Here is a 21,587-nt window from a genome sequence, read left to right as displayed (position 1 = left end):
GTTCTTGGTCTCTAACGTTCTGTGTGCTTGTCTAAGTGTGCGTAGAGATCTGACATCGACGGCACAGACCTAGCAGTTCTTTCAAGTCACGTGAGGATCCATTCTCCAGGGCTCGTGCGATCACAACATCATAATCTTCTCCCCGTCAACGTTAATGACACTTCATCCGGCCTCCGTCTAACTTAATTTCCGGACAGAATCAATATTAATCAAATATCAAAATTTAACTAAAGTAACTCAAACTTAATAAACTTGGTTAACCTTAGATTAGAAATCAATTGCACCAACATGACGATCTAACATGCCTACAGGAAGCACAAAGACAAAGCAACCTAGACATAGACTCTTTGAATCCATAATGACGAATGATAAACAAGCTCCATTGTCTATTATTACTCAGGGTGAAGCATCACCTAACAAAAGGGAAATCGAAGAAGTCCTGTTTCGACAATCAACCTCATATAAAACTAGAAACAACTTACTTTTCAAAGAAGTTGTAAGCCTGGCAACAAAGTGAAGTTTCATAAAGAAGTGCCTCTTCAAGAATACGAACACAACATATATCCTTAGTTCTCATCCTTGGACGATCTCACAAAGATCGTTGCAGAACGACATGATTAGTTATTTAACTGTAAAAGCTAATGTAAGCAACTGCTTATATACATTCCCGTTTCTCCTATAAGGTTTAGTTGAGCGAACAGCACTCGAAATGCAATCCAATAAGAACAGCGGAATGGATCTCACTAATACGAACCTAATCGAGCTTGCACAGGACCTTCCCAGTTCGATAAATAAAAGAGTAGAAATGTTTGTTTATTTTCCCTCACTGATCATGCCTTGCCCTGGTGTGCCAGATAAGCCAGTAGTTGTGGTGCTTGTCTTTCGACCTGTGCTGGCGTTTCTCAAGTCTAGTTCATCGAACAATCTGTTTGTATAAACATAAGGCCTAGCAGTGGACGGCCCCATCTGACCACTGTGGCTTGTATTTCCCCATGCCGTTGTCGATGGAACAGTATCAATTCCAGAGCCATAAGAATGCTGCAGTCCAGGCTTTGGAACCTGGATTGAAGGATAAGTAGCAGCACTACTATTGGCAGGTGCAGCATACTGAAAGGTCGTTGATTCAAATGGATTGGCATTGGCATCAGCATTGCTATCAATTGCAGCAGTAGCCCATGGCGGTGGTGGGTAGCTGGACGAGTACGAGAACTGCTCACGTATTTGTGTTTGGGCCCATGGAGCAATGAAATTGTTTTCAGGATATGCTTGGTTCATAGCATTGGACAGTGGACTCGCGGGGTTGACTTGCGGAGCTGGGGGAATCGGAAGCGAAGATACATTTTGGTCAGATGCTATGGGAGGTGTTAAAGGAGTGTGGGGCGGCGATGAGCTTGGCAAGGTAATGCTCAACAGATTGATAATGTCGTCTTCTTTGGTGAAAGTGTTAACTGGAGCATGAGGATCAGGAAGTGCTAGTGTGGCACTTGCTGAAGAGGGTGGTGATGATGCCTCCATGCCTCCTGCTATGCCAGAATTTGTAACATCAGTTCGGTTTGGAGAGCCTGAATGATTGCTAGTTGCAACAAAGTTGCCGTCAGAACTTGGTGGCTTGACTTTGTAATTCCTGTTCAAGAACAAATTAGCTTTTAACGACAGATCCTTTTTTCTATAATATGGAAGCTTAGCTGTCAGGAACTTTACCTGCGAGCTAACTGAGCAAAATCATCATCCTCATCTTCTTCTTCATCATTGTACTGACTCAAAGGCTGAGGCGCAATTGGAGTCCTTGGACTTGGAAGAGATTCAGAGAGTTCAGTTTCTGTAGGTTGAGGTGCAGTGGAGTGGTCCTGTGTGATCAGCTCAGATGTATCAGCTGGCAGAGGTGAACCAGAGGCTATAGCATCATTCTTTGCGAGTACATTTTGCAAGTTGTCGTTCAATTCAAGGCCTTGACCTAACAGCTCCTCATCCCTGTCACCACGGCCCAGCTCAGTTTAGTTAGTTTACTTTGGAAGAGAGTGTAATCAGCAAAAGAAAGTCAACACATCAACATATAAAAAGCTCCCACTAAAACAGGTCCATAAAAAAAAGCCTTATAGTATTTTATGACCTACAACTTGGCACCAAGAAGAATTGATGTGTTCTTTCTTTCTTTCTCTTTGTTCATTTTGTTTTGGGACTTAGCCCACCCTTCCACACTCAGAGCCCAATCCACCTCTAAATTCTGAATCTAAGTCTATTGTATGCAGTCTTATCCTGTTGTATAAGAGGTTTCTGTAACTTAAACCTCTAACTCGAATTCGTGATATCTTGTTTCTCTTATCCTGTTGTATAAGAGGTTTCTGTAACTTAAACCTCTAACTCGAATTCGTGATATCTTGTTTCTCTTATCCTGTTGTATAAGAGGTTTCTGTAACTTAAACCTCTAACTCGAATTCGTGATATCTTGTTTCTCTTATCCTGTTGTATAAGAGGTTTCTGTAACTTAAACCTCTAACTCGAATTCGTGATATCTTGTTTCTCTTATCCTATTGTATAAGAGGTTTCTGTAACTCGAATTCATGATATCTTGTTTCTGTAACTCAAATCCGTGATCTCCAGATCACACGACAGCAACTTCACCGTTGCACCAAGATACCCCTTCAAATCAACACATCAACATTATATATATATAGGCTGACTACATGGCTAGAGGTCATTGCTCACAAGTTCATTAATGGAACCCCACTTTAATGTGGCTATTGAATCCCTCATGTTATGGAGCATCATTGTGTGTTCAAATCTAGCTCGAACCAACCTTCAAATCTATCACTAACTTATGAATTGGGCAATTTCCTTCGTTTTGGCTTTTTCATGGTGATTGTTATTAAATTCGAAAGGTCAGTAGGCTCAAGAAGTTGCCGAAGAAGATTAAACCAAATGATGCTTCACAGAATTAGGGCCTAGAAAAGGTTAGCATTGACTAACATATGTTTACTTAATATAATTGCAAAGTTAGATTGGCAAACAATATAAATTACCTGATCAAATTAAGTGATTCCATTAGCTTCTTTTGGTTGGAACGGCACTGGTCAACAAGGTCCACAATCACTTCATCTTTAACAGCCTATATAATGCACAGATAAGAATCATCAACAATATCTAAGCATTCAAGATAAATAACCTTATTGGTAATGTAATCTACAAGATAATATGCAAGGACAAAAAGGGAAGCAAAATCCATACAGAACGATCGCTTGGGTTCACAGCTTTCAGCATCTCACTTAACAGATCCATCACACTACGCATACTGGCCAAATCTGATAAGCTGATTCAAGATAAATAAGGGCATAAATTAGATAATTTTTATAAAAAAAGAGGGGAAAAAACGACAGATAAATTTTTGATGAACTTTAGAACTTATTCCAGAGCTAAAAAAGAGCACATACAAATAACCAAAGGATGCAAGGGAAAATTTTAAAAATTGACATGTAAACCTCCAAACTTATACTTTTTTTTAAACTCTTTAAGGTTCATTTGCTTTATGGAAAATAATTTGCATGAGTAAAATATTTTCCAAGGAAATCTTTTATTGAGAAAATTATTATTTTCCTTTGTTCGGTTGGATATAGAGAAAAATAATTTCCTTTCTATGCTTTCCACAAGAACAACCGATAGGCTGATCAATGGTTTTCTGTGTGCTACATCATCAAATCAGGAAGTAAAATACTACAAGAAGCATCATTGCATTGCAAGAAAGTGATACCTCAGATTTGCCATCTCCGATGCCATAGCTTCCTCAAGTCTTAAAACAGAATTACTGGGCATACCATAACCTACTGGAGGCTGTCTGATTCCAGATGTCGAATGCACAGGAGTAAATATTAAAGTTGAATCAGGAGAGCGTTCAGGAAACAGCACTCCAGATCTCTGTGGAGGTTAATTCAACATGATTAAACATACTTCTTTGATTTAGTACAATTATGAATTACCAGACAAGAAAAGAAAATGCAACAGAAAATTAATACAAACATTATTGGGCAAAGAGAGTAAACAAATTAATAGCGATGCAAAATTTCTAGGTACGTTGTAGAAGAAAAATAAATGAAACCAACATTATTGGGCAAAGAGAGTAACAAGGAAGCGTACCTTTAAGTCAGTATAGGCCCAGTAAAATTGAGGATACTTTCCACCAGCCCCCCCAAATGCTTCTTGCCATGAATCCAACAGTACCAAAATTTTGTCCCTCACTTGCATATCAGTCTGATGGTTAAACAAAAGGATGATCAGAAATGACTGAGCATCATAAGGAATTGAGTGACAGTAAAATCTCCATAGACTAAGCCATGTTTAGTTCTAATAATAGGTTTCACATGCCTCAATACCAACATCTCACAGAAAATATCCGTATAGCAATATTTGTTATGTCCTGATACTGAAGAGCAATTAGGTGTAACTTATTAAATGATATAATAATAAAAAGAATAGTCTAAGATACTATAAGCATGTTCAAGAATGACAGATAAAATATATAGTTAAGACTAATTGGATCCAAGGTTTAAAATTTCGACCCGTGCCAAGGTTTCGGTCTTAAACCGGAACGATACGGTTTCGGTATCGTATCGTGCCGTGCCGATACAGTTTCGGTATTTTTTATTTATCTATAGTAATTATAAGATAAATATGTTTATTATGTATATAAAAATAAGTTGTATATTGATTTATTATAAGTTCTCAATTATTGAATAATTTAATATTGTTAGAAAAAATAATTAAAAATAATTTTATTTAAATAGAATTGATATATTAATAATTCAAATTAAAATAGAAGTATCTATAATAATAATAATAATAATAATAATAATAATAATAATAATAGACAAGATATTACTTTATATTAATAATAATTATATAAATTAACTATTTATTAATTTAATTAATTATTAATTAAATAATATATATTTTAAATAGTAAAAAATATCAAGTAAAAAATTTAAAAAAAAATAAAAAAAATTCAGAATATAAATATAATTTATTAGAATTAAAAAAAAAAAATTAGATTTTTTTTAAATATTTAAATGAAATTTAAAATAATAAAAAAATATATTAGAATATAAATAAGAATTATTGTATATTTTTTAAAATTTTTAAATGAAATTTAAAATATTATTTTTTTCAGAATATTAATTAATAAAATTTATTTAATTTTAAATATATTTTATTAGGATAACTTAATTAGGGTTTATAAAAGCCTCTTCGAACTATCACACATCCTTCCCGCATCCTTGGGAATTCTTTAAATTAATTAAATAAAATAAAAAATTATTAAAACCGAAAAAAAAATCACGGCGGCAGAACGCAAGATCGCGCTGCGATGATCGCGGCCGATCCTGCGAGGGGCGTCCGGTGGCGCCGGAAGCGTCCGGCGACCCTGCCGAATGCTTCCGGCGCCGCAGAATCCGTCGCGCATGACACCTTCGGTGCCGAAGGCGTCGCGGGACGCCGCTGGAGGTGTCTCGCGTCTCCTCCGGCGCCGCCGAGACGGGGACGCCTCCCGTGCCGGTTTCGGCTGCCTGGCGGAACGGTAAAAACCGTCCATGTCGGGCGGCACGAAACGAGATTTCGAACACTGATTGGATCAATTATAACAGGATGTGAGAGTACAAGGAAACTAACAAAATTGTATTTATTATAACTAAAGTGGTTTATAAGAAACACTACTAATGAAAATATGAAATAACCTTGCATAGAGTTCGATGTGCGACAAAATACATATTGCTAACTCATACCTCAAATACATGCAATGTGATAGTGAAAATATGATCCCTTAGCTTATAAGCTCTGATAGTCAGACTCTTTATCTACCCTTGTGTACTTGTGTTGGTTTTCGAACACTTGACCATGTGCAAAAGATGAACTAAACATCTAGGTCCGTGTAATTTATGATGACGATGACGTGTCGAACATTTAGATTTGTTGGATAATTATATCCGAGTCCAACAGAGCAAATAAGGATACACAATTAGCAACTTCTAGAAGGATGAGTGTATCTTTGGGTGTGAAATTGTTATTTTATCAACAATTAGTACCAAGATGTAATATTGTTCTTTACAAATAACCAACCTATATGACATAATACATAAAAATGCTTATGTAGGATAATATAAAACATACTAATAAAATACTTCTTATACATACATATACAATTCTCTTTAGAAATATCAGCATCATAAAGTCATGTAGTCTCAACCATTTTGGATCAACTATCATGGATCTTAGTGTAAAGAAGTATTAACTAACCTTCTTCCTAACAATTTTGACCATCTCTTGAGGAATTTCACGTTCAACAACCTGAAAATGTACATAGTCACCACAATTCTTTATCATCGTCTCTAATAGCTGCAAAGAAAAAAAAAACCGCATTAAATACTTCAGGCAAGTTAAAATCATATATTACCCATGATTATTCCAAAAGAAATTTCAGCCACATAAAATATACTTCAAGGTTCCAAAATATGTTATATCTGGAGTAACCAAATCACCTGCATCAGATAGGTTAACTAATGGTGTACATCAAAGATTTTCCTTCAAAAGTTAAGAATAAAATTTATTTTTCATTGACCATCAAACAGAAAATAAATAAATAATGACATGGAAATCTGAATAATGGAAACAACATGCTTCATCTTCTCAATTAAGAAACTCAGCATTCAAACTTGCACTTACTGTCAAGGATAAAAATTGAATTTGCGGATTTTTGTGTTGCAGGCGCTTCTTCAAAGCTTTGACTACATCTTTCGCCTGCCTGTTTCACAACTTGGTATTAACTTTTGCAAACATATTTTAAGGAAAAAAAAAAAATCAAAAAGCAGAACGTTGGCACGTCTATGTTATGCCAAGAAGAAATTCATAGGTTCGAAATGTCCTTAATAAAACAAAAAAATTGCTGACCTATTAATAGGAGACAAAAAAATCAAAAGATTCTTGATACATAATTCAATCAAGAAGCTTGAATTTCTAACATGAAAATGTGTACATTGAAGTTTAAGAAAAAAATATCATCATTAAGCTAGAGCATGAGAGAAAGGAGCAGAAAATACAAGCAAAATATTTCATAAATATCAAATTACTTCCTGAAGTCCCCTGCATTCTAACTTTTTTCTCAAAGGAAGATTTGTTGTCAAACAAATAGATCATCTTCTTCAATAATTGCCCTAGCCACTCCCACCCACTCCCAGAGATATAAACCTTATTGTATTCTCTTTTATCAAACTCATCATGCTCTTTACATAGCAGAAAAAAATAACTTCATATATTATTATTCTTCTACCTCTGGTTCACATCATTTTTTAGACAACTCCATTATTTCTCTTGGCACGAACTGTTCTTCACTGTATCAGCTTTTTCATTTACTTGAGGACAAAAGGAAAACTCATATCAAGAATTTGTGATGGCTAGGATATCTGAGACAAGTTAACTATCTAAAAGCAAGACCAAAGCTCACTCACTGACGTGCATTTTTGCTTTTGGTTTGACACTGATTCACACCCCAAAATAACTGCAACATAACTTTTCTTGGAAAGCTAAACAACAGAAACATTTTTTTTTACAGAATCAAATATTTGAAAGATCTTTAGGTGTGAGAATTCAATTAGACCTTTTTAAATACAAGAAGATGCTCAATATAATTTTCTGTTCAAGCTAGAATTCATACATTTCCAGATATCAACTTATTCAGTAGCGTTCAATTACACAACAGCACCTTGGATTTAGTTGTGATTATATGGTAGCAAAAGGTGTAGTTGGCCACCCCACACATTGGCCCCACAACCATCCGTGAGGAGGTAAATCGGAAAGTTGTAGTTGGCCAGTACGGGGAGAGGCTTGCCCTTGTGGGTGCATGAACAGTAAGTTTTAATGTGTTGACAATTATTTAAGTTTAGGTCAATTTCCAATATATCATAATAATAACAATATAAATAGTAATATCAAAATTAGCAAATCATCAAGTGAGCATGAACTTCATATCAAATAAGCTTAAACTTATACCTCCCCCTTTGCCAAATATCAAAAAATATTTACAAGAGCGCTCCCCCTCAATATGTGAGAAACATTTTTTTTTACAGAATCAAATATTTGAAAGATATCTAGGTGTGAGAATTCAATTAGACCTTTTTAAATACAAGAAGATGCTCAATATAATTTTCTGTTCAAGCTAGAATTCATACATTTCCAGATATCAACTTATTCAGTAGAGTTCAATTACACAACAGCACCTTGGATTTAGTTGTGATTATATGGTAGCAAAAGGTGTAGTTGGCCACCCCACACATCGGCCCCACAACCATCCGTGAGGAGATAAATCGGAAAGTTGTAGTTGGCCAGTACGGGGAGAGGCTTGCCCTTGTGGGTGCATGAACAGTAAGTTTTAATGTGTTGACAATTATTTAAGTTTAGGTCAATTTCCAATATATCATAATAATAACAATATAAATAGTAATATCAAAATTAGCAAATCATCAAGTGAGCATGAACTTCATATCAAATAAGCTTAAACTTATACCTCCCCCTTTGCCAAATATCAAAAAATATTTACAAGAGCGCTCCCCCTCAATATGTGAGAAACATTTTTTTTAACAGAATCAAATATTTGAAAGATATCTAGGTGTGAGAATTCAATTAGACCTTTTTAAATACAAGAAGATGCTCAATATAATTTTCTGTTCAAGCTAGAATTTATACATTTCCAGATATCAACTTATTCAGTAGAGTTCAATTACACAACAGCACCTTGGATTTAGTTGTGATTATATGGTAGCAAAAGGTGTAGTTGGCCACCCCACACATCGGCCCCACAACCATCCGTGAGGAGATAAATCGGAAAGTTGTAGTTGGCCAGTACGGGGAGAGGCTTGCCCTTGTGGGTGCATGAACAGTAAGTTTTAATGTGTTGACAATTATTTAAGTTTAGGTCAATTTCCAATATATCATAATAATAACAATATAAATAGTAATATCAAAATTAGCAAATCATCAAGTGAGCATGAACTTCATATCAAATAAGCTTAAACTTATACCTCCCCCTCTGCCAAATATCAAAAAATATTTACAAGAGCGCTCCCCCTCAATATGTGGATTAATCAATCATGCTATACAATAAAGTAGGGCCACTACCCCTAAGCCAAAGGATGATAGGTACACCCCTACTATCATGCAAACAAACACTATGATAACAAAACTAAATACACTGTCGTCGCAAACAGAAATCCATAAAAGTGACATATCATATATATCACACAAAATAGTGTCTGAAGTGCACATCATAAAATACAAGTCAAACAAACATATTCATACAAGAAATGATAATTACATGTTATAACGAGACATAAAAATCAACTATGCGCAGCAGTACTCATGAGAACATCTATAATAGGTGGGACATTACTCGCTGGCGGGGGAGACTAAGAAGAGTGGTCCGACATCCAGGATCTCACTAGATCAGTCAGAGAGTCAATGCTCATCTGCATATCAATCTGTCAGCGCCCAATGATGACAATCTCAGCAATATCCATGCGCAGCTCCTCAAAGCGAGTGTCCATTGTCTCCTCGAGTGTAAGTAACTGAAACTGAGCAACTCTAATGTGACCAAGAGAAACAGGTGCCTCAACACCCTCCTCTGGATCAACTGCCATGGGAACTAGCACCTGTGCTGGCCACCGAGGTCGATCCCTCACCAAATGCACGTCGGTCGATCCATCGTACACCATCCGAATCAACCTCTATCATGATTTTTGTGAAGGACCACACAGATATTCTGGAATACGCGACGGTCATAGGCTCTAGCTTCCCCTGGGAGACATGAATGTGCATGGACTCTAGCCAATCTGTAATGATGTGGCCAAAAGACATATGAACTGTTTGATGCACAAGTTGAATGAAATGAATGATGTTCAAAGTAATGTTGACATCAAGGCAATATCGCATGGTGTACAACAAGAACATGTGAGAGGGTTTGACGATAGCTAGGGCACGGGAGGCAATGGGTAAAAGACAATTAATGACTACTTTGAATAATGCATTGTCTCTAACTGATAATTCAAGTGAGGAGAATGTATTAAAATGTGCATTTGGACCATCCGGATGAGGACGACCAAAGAGACACTGATGCAAAAAGTCGATGGTGATATGCTTAAACGGTGGAGGCAAAAGATCAGTTAATGTGGGGTAAAATATAAACTCATTTGTCGATGGACGACACCCCAAAAAGGTCTAAAGGATCTCACAAGAAAAGTCCAAACTTCGCTTGGCTACACGAATTCGGTAAATAACCCCATCAGATATATGCATGTCATTGTAGAACTCAGATACAAGCCCTTCGTTTACACTCCTCTCACAATAGACAATGGATTTAAGTTTATAATGTTCAATTATGGAATAAACATCAAAACGGGAATCGTGATAAAATTACCTATTAATGGACCTAGGAGTGATAAGCTTGAAGGTATTCCTGTTAAACGCTTGCTGAAGAGCAGCATTGGGGAAATGTTGGTTAGTAGGGGTAGGGGTCGGGGTAGAAGTCGAGATGACCTCTCACCGGACTCACTAACCTTCTTCTTTTTTCTAAACATGATTAATGAAATGCAATGCAAACATCATCAATACAATGAATGCAGTGCATGAATGATATGCCATGCCGGAGCACGGATAACAGGATTAGAAACCTAAAACACTACTAGGAGCATAAAATCTGGAAGAAAAGTAGAGTTAAGGTTTAGGGTTTACTTAGAGTTCGGATTCTTCATCCAGAACGTAGGAAGGGGTGGTCGTCGAGCTAAGCTGGGTTGTGTGACGACGAGACGAGAGGAGTAGTAACCCTTCCTACGTTCTGGATGAAGAATCCGAACTCTAAGTAAATCCTAAGCCTTAACTCTACTTTTCTTCCAGCTTTTATGCTCCTAGTAGTGTTCTAGGTTTCTAATCCTGTTTCGGCATGTCATATCATTCATGCACTACATTCATTGCATTTTGATGATGTTTGCATTGCATTTCATTAATTATGTTTAGAAAAAAACAGAAGGTTAGTGAGTCCGGTGATGGGTCATCTCGACTTCTACCCCGACCCCTACCCCCCACTGACCAACATTTCCCCAATGCTGCTCTTCCGCAAGCGTTTAACAAAAATACCTTCAAGCTTATCACTCCTAGGTCCATTGATAGATAATTTTATCATGATTCTTGTTTTAATGTCTATTCCATAATCGAACATTATAAATTCAAATTCCTTGTCTATTGTGAGAGGAGTGTAAACGAAGGGTCTGAGTTCTACAATGACATGCATATATCTGATGGGGTTGTTTACCGAACTCATGTAGCCAAGCGAAGTTTGGACTTTTCTTGTGAGATCCTTCAGACCTTTTTGGGGTGTTGTCCATCGACAAATGAGTTTATATTTTAAACCACATTACCTGATCTTTTGCCTCCACCGTTTGAGCATATCACCATCGACTCTATGCATCAGAGTCTCTTTGGTCGTCCTCATCCGGATGGTCCAAATGCACATCTTAATACATTCTCCTCACTTGAATTATCAGTTAGAGACAATGCATTATTCAAAGTAGTCATTAATTGTCTTTTACCTATTGTCTCCCATGCCCTAGCTATCGTCAAACGCTCTCACATGTTCTTGTTGTACGCCATGTGACATTCCCTTGATATCAACATTATTTTGAACATCTTTCATTACATCATTCATTTCATTCAACTAGTGCATCAAACAGTCCATATGTCTTTTGGCCACATCATTACAGACTGGCTGGAGTCCATGCACATTAATGTCTCCCGGGGGAAGCTAGAGCCTATGACCGCCGCGTATTCCAGAATATCTGTGTGACCCTTCACAAAAATCGTGATAGAGGCTGATTCAGATGGTGTACGATGGATCGACTGAAGTGCACTTAGTGAGGGGCCGAGGGATTGACCTCGGTGGGCAGCGCAAGTGCTAGCTCCCGTGGCAACAGAGGAGGGTGTTGAGGCACCTGTTTCTCTTGGTCACATTGGAGTTGCTCAGTTTTAGCTACTTACACTCGAGTAGACCATAGACACTCGCTTTGAGGAGCTACGTATGGATATTACTCAGGTGCGCGCAGAGGTTGATATGCAGACGAGAATTGACTCTCTGACTGATCTAGCGAGATCCTGGATATCGGACCACTCTTCTCAGCCTCCCCTGCCAGCGAGTGATGTCCCACCTGTTATAGATGTTCTCATGAGTACTGCTCTTGCTGAGGGCCACACGTTTGATTTTTATGTCTCGTTATGACATGTAGTTCTCACTTCTTGTATGAATATGTTTGTTTGACTTGTATTTTATGATGTAGGCACTATTTGTGTGATATATATATGATATATCACTTTTATGGATTTATGTTTGTGGCGGTGGTGTATTTAATTTTATTATCATAGTGTTTGTTTGCATAATACGTAGGGGTGTACCCTATCATTCTTTGGCTTAGGGGGAGTGCCCCTACTTTGTTGTATATCATGATTGATTAATCTAAACATTGAGGGGGAGCTCTTGTAAATATTTTTTGATATTTGGCAAAAGGGGAGATATAAGTTTAAGTTTATGCTTATTTGAGATGAAGTTCATGCTCACTTGATAACTTGATGATTTGCTAATTTTGATATTACTGTTTATCATTTTGTTTTTATTATGATATGTTGGAAATTAGCCTAAACTTAAATAGATTGTCAAACATTAAAAAGGGGGAGATTGTTGGTGCAATCATGCCCTGAAAGTTTCAATGTGTTGACAATTATTTAAGTTTAGGTTAATACGTTGGATCTAACATGAGTTGCGAGTTTGCAGGAGAATCCCTTGCAGATCGAAAGACCGGATGCAAGGCAAGAGAAGTCCAAGGAGGTCGAGGACCAGATTCTTGGAAAGAGAAAACCTTGCAAGGCGGAAGAACGGATGCAAGGCAAGAGAAGTCCAAGGAGATCGAGGACCAGAGTTTTGGCAAATGAAGTCCCTGCAAGTCGGAAGATCGGATGCAAGGTAAGAGAAATCTAAAGAGGTCGAGGACCAGATTCTTGGCATGAAGACCCGGAGATGAGGAAGCTCCAGGCACAAAGTCCAGGGAACAGGAGGTTCATCTGGCATGAGGTACTTGAAATGATTTGGGTTTAGGTGTAAATTGAATTGTGAGCTGAAATGTGTATCAATCAACAATCGATTGGTTAATCGATTGAGAAGCATCTTCGCGAGAACAGAGCGCTCCTGGATCGATCATTTGATCGATTAGGAGTAACCAATATCAGCCGATTGATTGATAAGGCTTTTACGCGAAAGCATAGTGTGCTCCTGGATCGATCAACTGATCGATTAGGGGTAACCGATTGATCAGTCAATCGATTGACTAGGCTTTTACGCGAAAACACAGTGTGCTCCTAGATCGATCAATTGATCAATTAGGGGTAACCAATCGATCAGCCTATCGATTGACCAGGTTTTTTTTCTTCCTTGTTGTTAGCTATTTCTTGAGAGAGAGAGAGAGAGAGAGAGAGAGAACTGTAAATCTTGTAAGATTTCTCCACCTTCGGCGTAGTTCCGAGAAGGAGAGGTCCATAGTGGAAGGGTGACTGTAGTGTGGATCATTGGACTAGTCACCTTCTCAAGGAGGTGGATACTAAGTAAATTCAAGGAGTTAGCGTTGCTTCAAAGTTTCCGCTGTGCAAACCAAGAAGATTAAGAAATTGAAGTGAATTGTTCACCCCCCTCTAGCTCGACCGGTCCCAACAACCCTATGGTAGTAACTCTGCCCCATACTAGCCAACTCAACCCTGCCCCGGGGGCTAGTTGTGATTATATGATCATGCTAAACAAGCATCCATTACAATTTTCTTCAATGTTTTTAGTCATATGTTCCTGAATGTTCAACCTTCGTACTTTTTATCGCTCAAACTTAATGCCTTTTATCATTCAACAAAAGTCAGTATATTGGTAGGTTTATCATGCCATCATGTGCCATGGTAGTGCATATTGGTAGGTGCATCATGCCATCATGTGTCATGTTACACTACCAGTAGTCAATCATTTGCACAAGCAAAGAAATGTAAATTCTTCTCAGCTTATTTTATTCATTATTCTCTTATCATTTTAACACAGGGCCTAGCAAATTCTTACAAAATGAGTTATGTCATCGAACTCAGAGATTTTCTTGCTTTTAGCTCTATCTTTTCATGCCTTGATTGCCTAGATGAAACCAGACCAAGGAATGGATATTGGAATCAGAGTGAGTAATTCTTTTAAGGTGAAAAATGGTGGGAAACCTTTTAAACACCGTATTTTGATCACAATAAACATAAAAAATTTAACAGAGAGAATATGTTTTTCTTAAAGGAAGATAGCCTACAATCTTCTAGATTTCTTACAGCTTGATGTGAGCTTTCATTAGAGAAAATAAGAACATATAAAGACAAAGTCAAAGGTTTCGGCATGATTTAAAAAACCAGTCATTTCAATCTGGATGTGTCAGAAATTTCTACAAAGAACTTTGACATGCCTCCCCAGCCTCAGTGTGTTAGGACATAAAATAAGCTAACCAAAAGTGAAAAGCAATTAGATTCTTCTGCGACAAAAAGTTATACCAACAAGAACAGTACGAAGAAATAGAAACCTTATAACAAAAGAATATGATGATGAACAATAAATGAGAAGGATAACCTAACCAGAAAGATAATATTGATTCAATGGATCAGATCAACAATAATCTACAGCCAGATAACATCTGCTTACCACAATCAATCTCTGAAACATGAAGGCTAGAACTTTTGGAAATTTGGGAGGGGGGACACATGCTTGACGCTAAAAAATAATAATTGTTGTCAAGTCACAATCAAGATAGCAGTCTGTTCCTAGTTTAACTTCACACATGGAGGGACTAGCACTTTCCATCCTTATCAAGCGATTTCAGCAGCTTCAAGTAATGGTTAACAAGATAATTGGAGATAAATCAAAGGTGGGCAACTATAATTATTGCAGTACTTTATCAGATAGTAGCGTCAGAAAACATCTACGGCAGGATCACCAATTCAAAAGCAGTCAACGTACTGATGAACGTTAGCTTTTAAATTGTCAATAAATATTGTAATTTTCGCCACCAAACTCATAGGCATCAATTTCAAGAGTAAAATCATCTCCTAGGTACACTTAAATCTTTGAGACATATCTGCTTCTATCAGTCCCTCTCAACAAAGGCAACAATATTGCAAAGATTACTGGCTATCTAACAATAAAGCTCACGGTGCAGCTCCACGCAGATATAACAGAAACACGTACAAATTTCTTGGTCAACTTTGATAAGACAAGGCTACTAACACGAGCTAACGAACAATCATTGTAAAACAGAACTAGAACAAAAAAAAAGGAACCACAGCGGACCACCTGGGAAACCCTAGCCATCCAATAAATCGATACCAAAACACGCTTCCATGAGAGCAACAATTAAAAGCATCAACACCAAAGATCAAGTCTAAAAAAGACTTGCACGAGCCCCAATCCCCAAAATTCAGTCCAAAATCAGAATCGATGCAACAAAATGACACTCGGGAGGGGAAAAAATCAACCTTGCGGGGATGGATGTAGCAAATTTCCATCTCCACACGCAGTTTAAAAAAAAAAATGGAAGCTCTAACGAGCATCGAAACTTGTACAATCACACTCACCAGTGGTCGGAATTGACGGAATCACAAATATCCATGTTCAAAGTCCAGTCAGGCCCCATAAGAAGGTCGCTTGTCGCCTTCTCCACTCGGACCGTCGCCGAAGCCGAAGACGACGACGACATCACTCCAAATCCCTCTCGAAACAAACAAGAAGCCAAACAAAACAAACTCCAGCAGCAGAAAAGCTCGAACCTTTCTCCTCGTGCCAATTCTAATCGAAGAACTCCAGTGGATTCCGCCTCTTGATTTCTGCCATTAACGCAAAGGAAATCGAGACGGAAGCGCAAAAGCAGGAATTTATAAAGGGATTACACCAACAAATGAGATTCCCTGGAGGGATGGATCCTCTCCAAGAATTGCATAATTTTAATTACGATCGAACCATCCATTCAAGAACAAGAGTCAAGACAGCGGCATCGGAATCATCCCACATCGAATAAGTCCAAACAAAATGGCTTCGTTAAACCATCCCTGCAGAAGATCCGATATTCCTACTTTGTTCTGTTTTCTATTTATGGGTTTTGTGTCGACCCATATTTCACTTACCCCATTTTTACTTACTCATTTACCTTACACGTTTTTTGATTGTAGGGGATTAGGGGACCGGTGTTGCTTCTGTAATGTAAGTGGAGGGTGGATCATCCTGGTACATTCACAGGTAGAATTGGAAGAAGGATAAAATGGGGAAAGGAAAAGGTATGGAGCGGCGGACAGGTGTAGGGGGCGGGGCCGACAACGCAACGGGAGAATCCATCGTGACCGTTGGTCTAACACGCCTGGCAACGTGTCGACCGAAGAGATGACGCACTGGTCGTCTTATAACGGATAATTTTGATGAATTTAAATATATTCTGGAGTAATTTATTTATTTATGTTTCATTCTTATCCACCTCGATGAAATTAGAGAATGAGAAAACTCAAGCAACGTCAAACAAACTCTATTTAAGGACAAAAAAAAAACTAAAATAAAAACTTCTTTGGTTTTTTTTCCCGTCAGTCGATTTTAAATTTAAATCATAAATGGGTCCTCAACATCTATAGTGCAATAGTTACCTCATATATGATATATGTTACAATGTAAATTTAATTTATTCAATAATATTTCTATTATAGTTATTACAGACTTATCTATTTATTTAATATTTATATTGTAATAATTAGATATCGTACATGCTACAAGACACAAAATAGCAGCTATAAATATTATTTCATGTTACAATATAGTAAGAATTTGACCAATTAAAAAATAAATTTAAAGGATTTAATAAACACAGGTCATCTTAAAAATATAATTAATTAATAATATAGAGAAATAATTTTTAAAAAACTAAATATAAAATAGATGGAAAATAATATAATTGATTTATAAAATATGATATTATTTAGAAATCCTTAACCATACCCTAAAAATTAGGAAAAAAAGTTAATTTTAACCGGTTAAAGCTAATTCATTTAGCACTGTCCATTATTTATATACCATGTAAAGTGAGAAAAAAAATGTGTTTTTTTATATTAATTTTCTCTCTCTTTTTTTTTTTTTTTTTTTTTTTTTTTTTTTTTTAATTTGTTCATTTACGGGAGTGGTGGCAAACGCGGCATCCACTGAGATCCAATTGGAGTCGGTTAAAAGGGTGCAAGTTGCAACTCGACACCAATATCATGGTTCGTCCAATCCTGTCCTTACCAATACTGTCCCTCTTACTTTTTCACTGTCCATTGTTAACTTTTTAAAATTTAAATTTACAGTGTAGAATTGAAAATTTATTTTTAAAAATATAAATTATCAATTTAAACCTTAAATTTTAATATATATATATATATATATATATATTTTAAAAGTTGATAATTAATATTAAAAATATAAATTTTAAATTTTAAATCCTAAATCTAAATTTAATAATTGACTATTTCGAACCATAGTTCAGATCCTTGATCCGTAATTCATAATCTTTTCATGATCTTTTTTTATTAATTTACACGTTAGATTAAAATCTGACAAAAAATAATTACTCTTTTATTGATTTATCTTTCATATAAATTATAATTTTGGATTGAGTCAGACTGTCAAAGACCGTTGATAATAGGTGAACTATATAGTGCAGAATAGAAACACTCTATTTATTATCGACGCCCTTCAATCGTCTGTCAATCTAAAATTATAATTTAGATGAAAGTATAGATGATAATTAACTTTAGTTCGATTTCATCGGATTTCGAACATGCAAATTACAAAATGATCAGAATTGCGGATCTACACTCCAAGTAACAATAGGTTAGATCCTCTGGATCACTTTTACGACTAAAAACTATTCCCTTTATATGTATTAGTAAGAATACATAATCTTTATTTATAAAATAGATAGAGATCATGTATTTTTATCCATGTATGAAAAATGAAACATCCTCTGCACCGACAAAAAAAAAAATCTCCTCTCCAATAACAGTGCCTGAACGGACAAGATGGAAAGAACCCAATATCATACCGCTGAACCAACACGTGGCGGTGCTCCGTTGTTGACTTTTGTTATTAAAAAAAGAAAAGAATGCGGTCAAATCATGATGACATGGAGCGGGCGAGAACCACAAAGGTTGGCGCAACGTCGCGTCGTCATCACATCACTTTGTTTGATCTCAACTCCAACTGCAGTGGTCCATTTTGACAGGACCCACCAACCTTATCCACTAACTGGCGACTCTCTAAGCAGCTGGCCAATTTACCATAGTACCTATTAATTTTTGAAAAAACACCTAAACGCCACGGATATAGATCAGAATTTAAACTTAAAATAAAATGAATATTTTAAAAAATAAATTTTAAATATATAAATTAGAGAAAGACATATTCAGAATTTGTTAAATGAAGTTTGAACACTTAGATACCTAACTTTTATACTAAAATCACACTTATTTTTTATAAAATATTATTTATTAAAAAAACTCTATGAATCCATTTTGAGACGGTTTCGACGAGATCAAGTGATTCTCAAAGTGGTAGTTGACCGTTGTGATGGCTTGGCCATTATTCGATCATGCTTAATCACACCATGACAGTGAAATTGTGATAGCTATGGTTAACATTTGGTACAATCATCTAATTGTTATGTGGTAATTCGATTGTGTTTCTCTGTAATAATGATGGATCAACAATCAACAAAATCGAGACTATTAGGTCAACAAATGTGAATTTGTAATCAAGTTTTAATTGCCTTGCATGTTGCGATTTCTCAATCATACAATTATCATGGTCATCGTGATAGAAAGAGGTCATATGTTGATCCTGAATGTCCTATAAGATTAGTCCCACAGTTATTTGTGTTGGTTGCTACTCGGAAAATTTATAAGTTTCACTGTACAAAAATTTTGTACAAAGGTCTGAACCTTTTCCTAGCTACCATGTGTTCTTTTAAATTAAATTTTGGATCGCCTGCGGAACTTAACACGTTTGATCCAAAACTTAATCTATTTGTTCTTTTAGGTTTTGACTTGGATCTCCTGCGGAACTTAACACGTTCGACCCAAGTCTCCTTAGGTTATTAATTCCATTAAATATTAATTTCCATAATTAGTTCCCAGTACTGACGTGGCGAGGCACATGACCTTCTTGGATATGGGAGCAACCACCACCGACTAGACAAAACCTTTTATAGAAAGCTAATATTTAATTTCCTAAAATAACTTTAGGTTAACCAAAGAGAACAATCAAATCACAAGGAAAAGAAAAAACAAAAGAACACAACATCGAAAAACATATTCGAAATTCTAGAACGTAAGCCTCTTGTATTTGGTATTATTTCCATAAATAACTAGCATGATGCGGAAAGAAAAATTACTAGTTATACCTTGTAGAAAAACCTCTTGATCTTCTACCGTATTCCTCTTCTAACCTCGGACGTTGTGTGGGCAACGATCTTCCGAGATGAGAAACCACCAAGCACCTTCTTCTCCTCCTAGCTAGGTTCGGCCAAAACAAGAAAGCTTCACCAAGGAAGAAGAAAAATATCAACCAAACTCTAAGAGATGCAAGCTTCCTCTCCTTCTTCTTCTTCTTCTCCAAGTAGTATCCGACCTCCACAAGAGCTCCAAGCAATAGAGAGTTTCAGCCACCACAAAGAGGAAGAAGAGAAGAGATGATGGCCGGCCACAACACCAAGGAAAAGAGGGAGAGAAAATAATAGAGGTTGTGTCTCATGAAGGCACCCCTACCCCTTCTTTTATATTCCTTGGCCTAGGCAAATTAGGAAATTTAATTATAATAAAATTTCCTTAATTTCCTTGACATGATTTAATTGAGAAAAAATAAAATAAAATTTCCCAAATCAAACTTCAATGGCCGGCCACATCAATGAAGGAAAAAATTAGACAAGTTTTAATCAACAATTAAAACTTCCTAATTTGTTTCCGGAAATTTTAAAAAATAAAATTTCTCTTTAAAAATCTCTTCATGGTAGATAAAAGGAAATTTCTATAATTTTAATTTTATCAACATGTGGATAATTTTAAAGAGAAAATAAAATATCTCACCAATCTACAAATAAGGAAAGAGATCTAATCTCTTTCTTTAATCTTTTGTAGACCTTTTACAAGAGAGATATTTTAATTTTAATTCTCTTTAATAAATTATTTCTTCCACATAATAAAAATTAAAATTAAAATCCCTTTTTAATTAAATTTGGCCGGCCCCCACTAGCTTGGGTTTAAGCCCGCCACCCAATTTTATACCTAGGCCGGCCCTAGCTTGGTTCCCAAGCTAGCTTGACCGGCCCCCAATTGGTGGGTATAGAAGGTGGGTATAGGTGGGTATAGTACTCTATAAATAAGAGACTACGATAGGGACCGAGAGGAGGAATTGGTTTTGGTCTCCCGATAAAATTAAGCATCCCGTGTTCGCACCGAACACACAACTTAATTTTATCAATAATAATTCATTCCACTAGAGAACTATTATTGAACTACCGCACCAATCCCAAATTACATTTTTGGGCTCCTTCTTATTATGAGTGTGTTAGTCTCCCTGTGTTTAAGATATCGAATGTCCACTAATTAAGTGAGTTACTGACAACTCATTTAATTAATATCTAAATCCAAGAGTAGTACCACTCAATCTTATAATCATGTCGGACTAAGTCCACCTGCAGGGTTTAACATGACAATCCTTATGAGCTCCTCTTGGGGACATTATCAACCTAGTATCTCTAGGACACAGTTTCCTTCTATAATCAACAACACACACTATAAGTGATATCATTTCCCAACTTATCGGGCTTATTGATTCATCGAACTAAATCTCACCCATTGATAAATTAAAGAAATAAATATCAAATATATATGCTTGTTATTATATTAGGATTAAGAGTACACACTTCCATAATAACCGAGACCTTTGTTCCTTTATAAAGTCAGTATAAAAGAAACGACCTCTAATGGTCCTACTCAATACACTCTGAATGTACTAGTGTAATTATATAGTCAAGATAAACTAATACCTAATTACACTACGACCTTCTAATGGTTTGTTCCTTTCCATTTTAGTCGTGAGCTACTGTTTATAATTTATACGGTACTGATAACATCATCTTCTGCATGTGACACCACATACTATGTTATCTACAATATAAATTATATGAACAACTACAAACAAATGTAGACAATTTGACCAAATGTGATTCTTTATTCATAATGAATGTTTACAAAGCTTAGGCTTTCAGTATACACTCCAACAATCTCCCACTTATACTAATGACTAAGCTGCCATATCTTCTACCATACATCTGATTCCCATTCCCACCACATGCCAATCAAAAGCTCTCGCCAAAAGGGCCTTAGTGAAAGGATTTGCCAGGTTATCTTCTGATGCAATCTTGGCGATAACAACTTCTCCTCGC

General features: G+C 36.4%; 1 protein-coding gene across 2 annotated transcripts; it reads right to left on the bottom strand.

Annotated features, from left to right (window-relative positions):
• Window positions 1-519: 519 nt before the first annotated feature.
• On the bottom strand, window positions 520-16,006 carry LOC122033647 (TOM1-like protein 6). 2 transcript variants are annotated; one of them, XM_042592727.1, is made up of 10 exons: window positions 15,706-15,842; window positions 14,777-14,845; window positions 6,706-6,784; window positions 6,280-6,378; window positions 4,129-4,242; window positions 3,746-3,909; window positions 3,226-3,307; window positions 3,021-3,106; window positions 1,702-1,971; window positions 520-1,624 (listed from the first exon to the last, which is right to left on the bottom strand). In XM_042592727.1, exons 4-10 carry the CDS (start codon window positions 6,364-6,366, stop codon window positions 814-816), a joined length of 1,614 nt encoding a protein of 537 aa, XP_042448661.1. In that variant the 5' UTR covers window positions 6,367-6,378; window positions 6,706-6,784; window positions 14,777-14,845; window positions 15,706-15,842; the 3' UTR covers window positions 520-813. The 2 variants fall into 2 exon arrangements, with proteins under 2 accessions (XP_042448661.1, XP_042448660.1); XM_042592726.1 differs by lacking the exon at window positions 14,777-14,845 and having other exon boundaries at window positions 15,706-16,006.
• Window positions 16,007-21,587: the final 5,581 nt, after the last annotated feature.

This window comes from Zingiber officinale, chromosome 11B (assembly GCF_018446385.1).
Source record: "Zingiber officinale cultivar Zhangliang chromosome 11B, Zo_v1.1, whole genome shotgun sequence".
NCBI lineage: Eukaryota > Viridiplantae > Streptophyta > Magnoliopsida > Zingiberales > Zingiberaceae > Zingiber > Zingiber officinale.
This window is presented reverse-complemented; position numbering and strand designations above follow the sequence as displayed.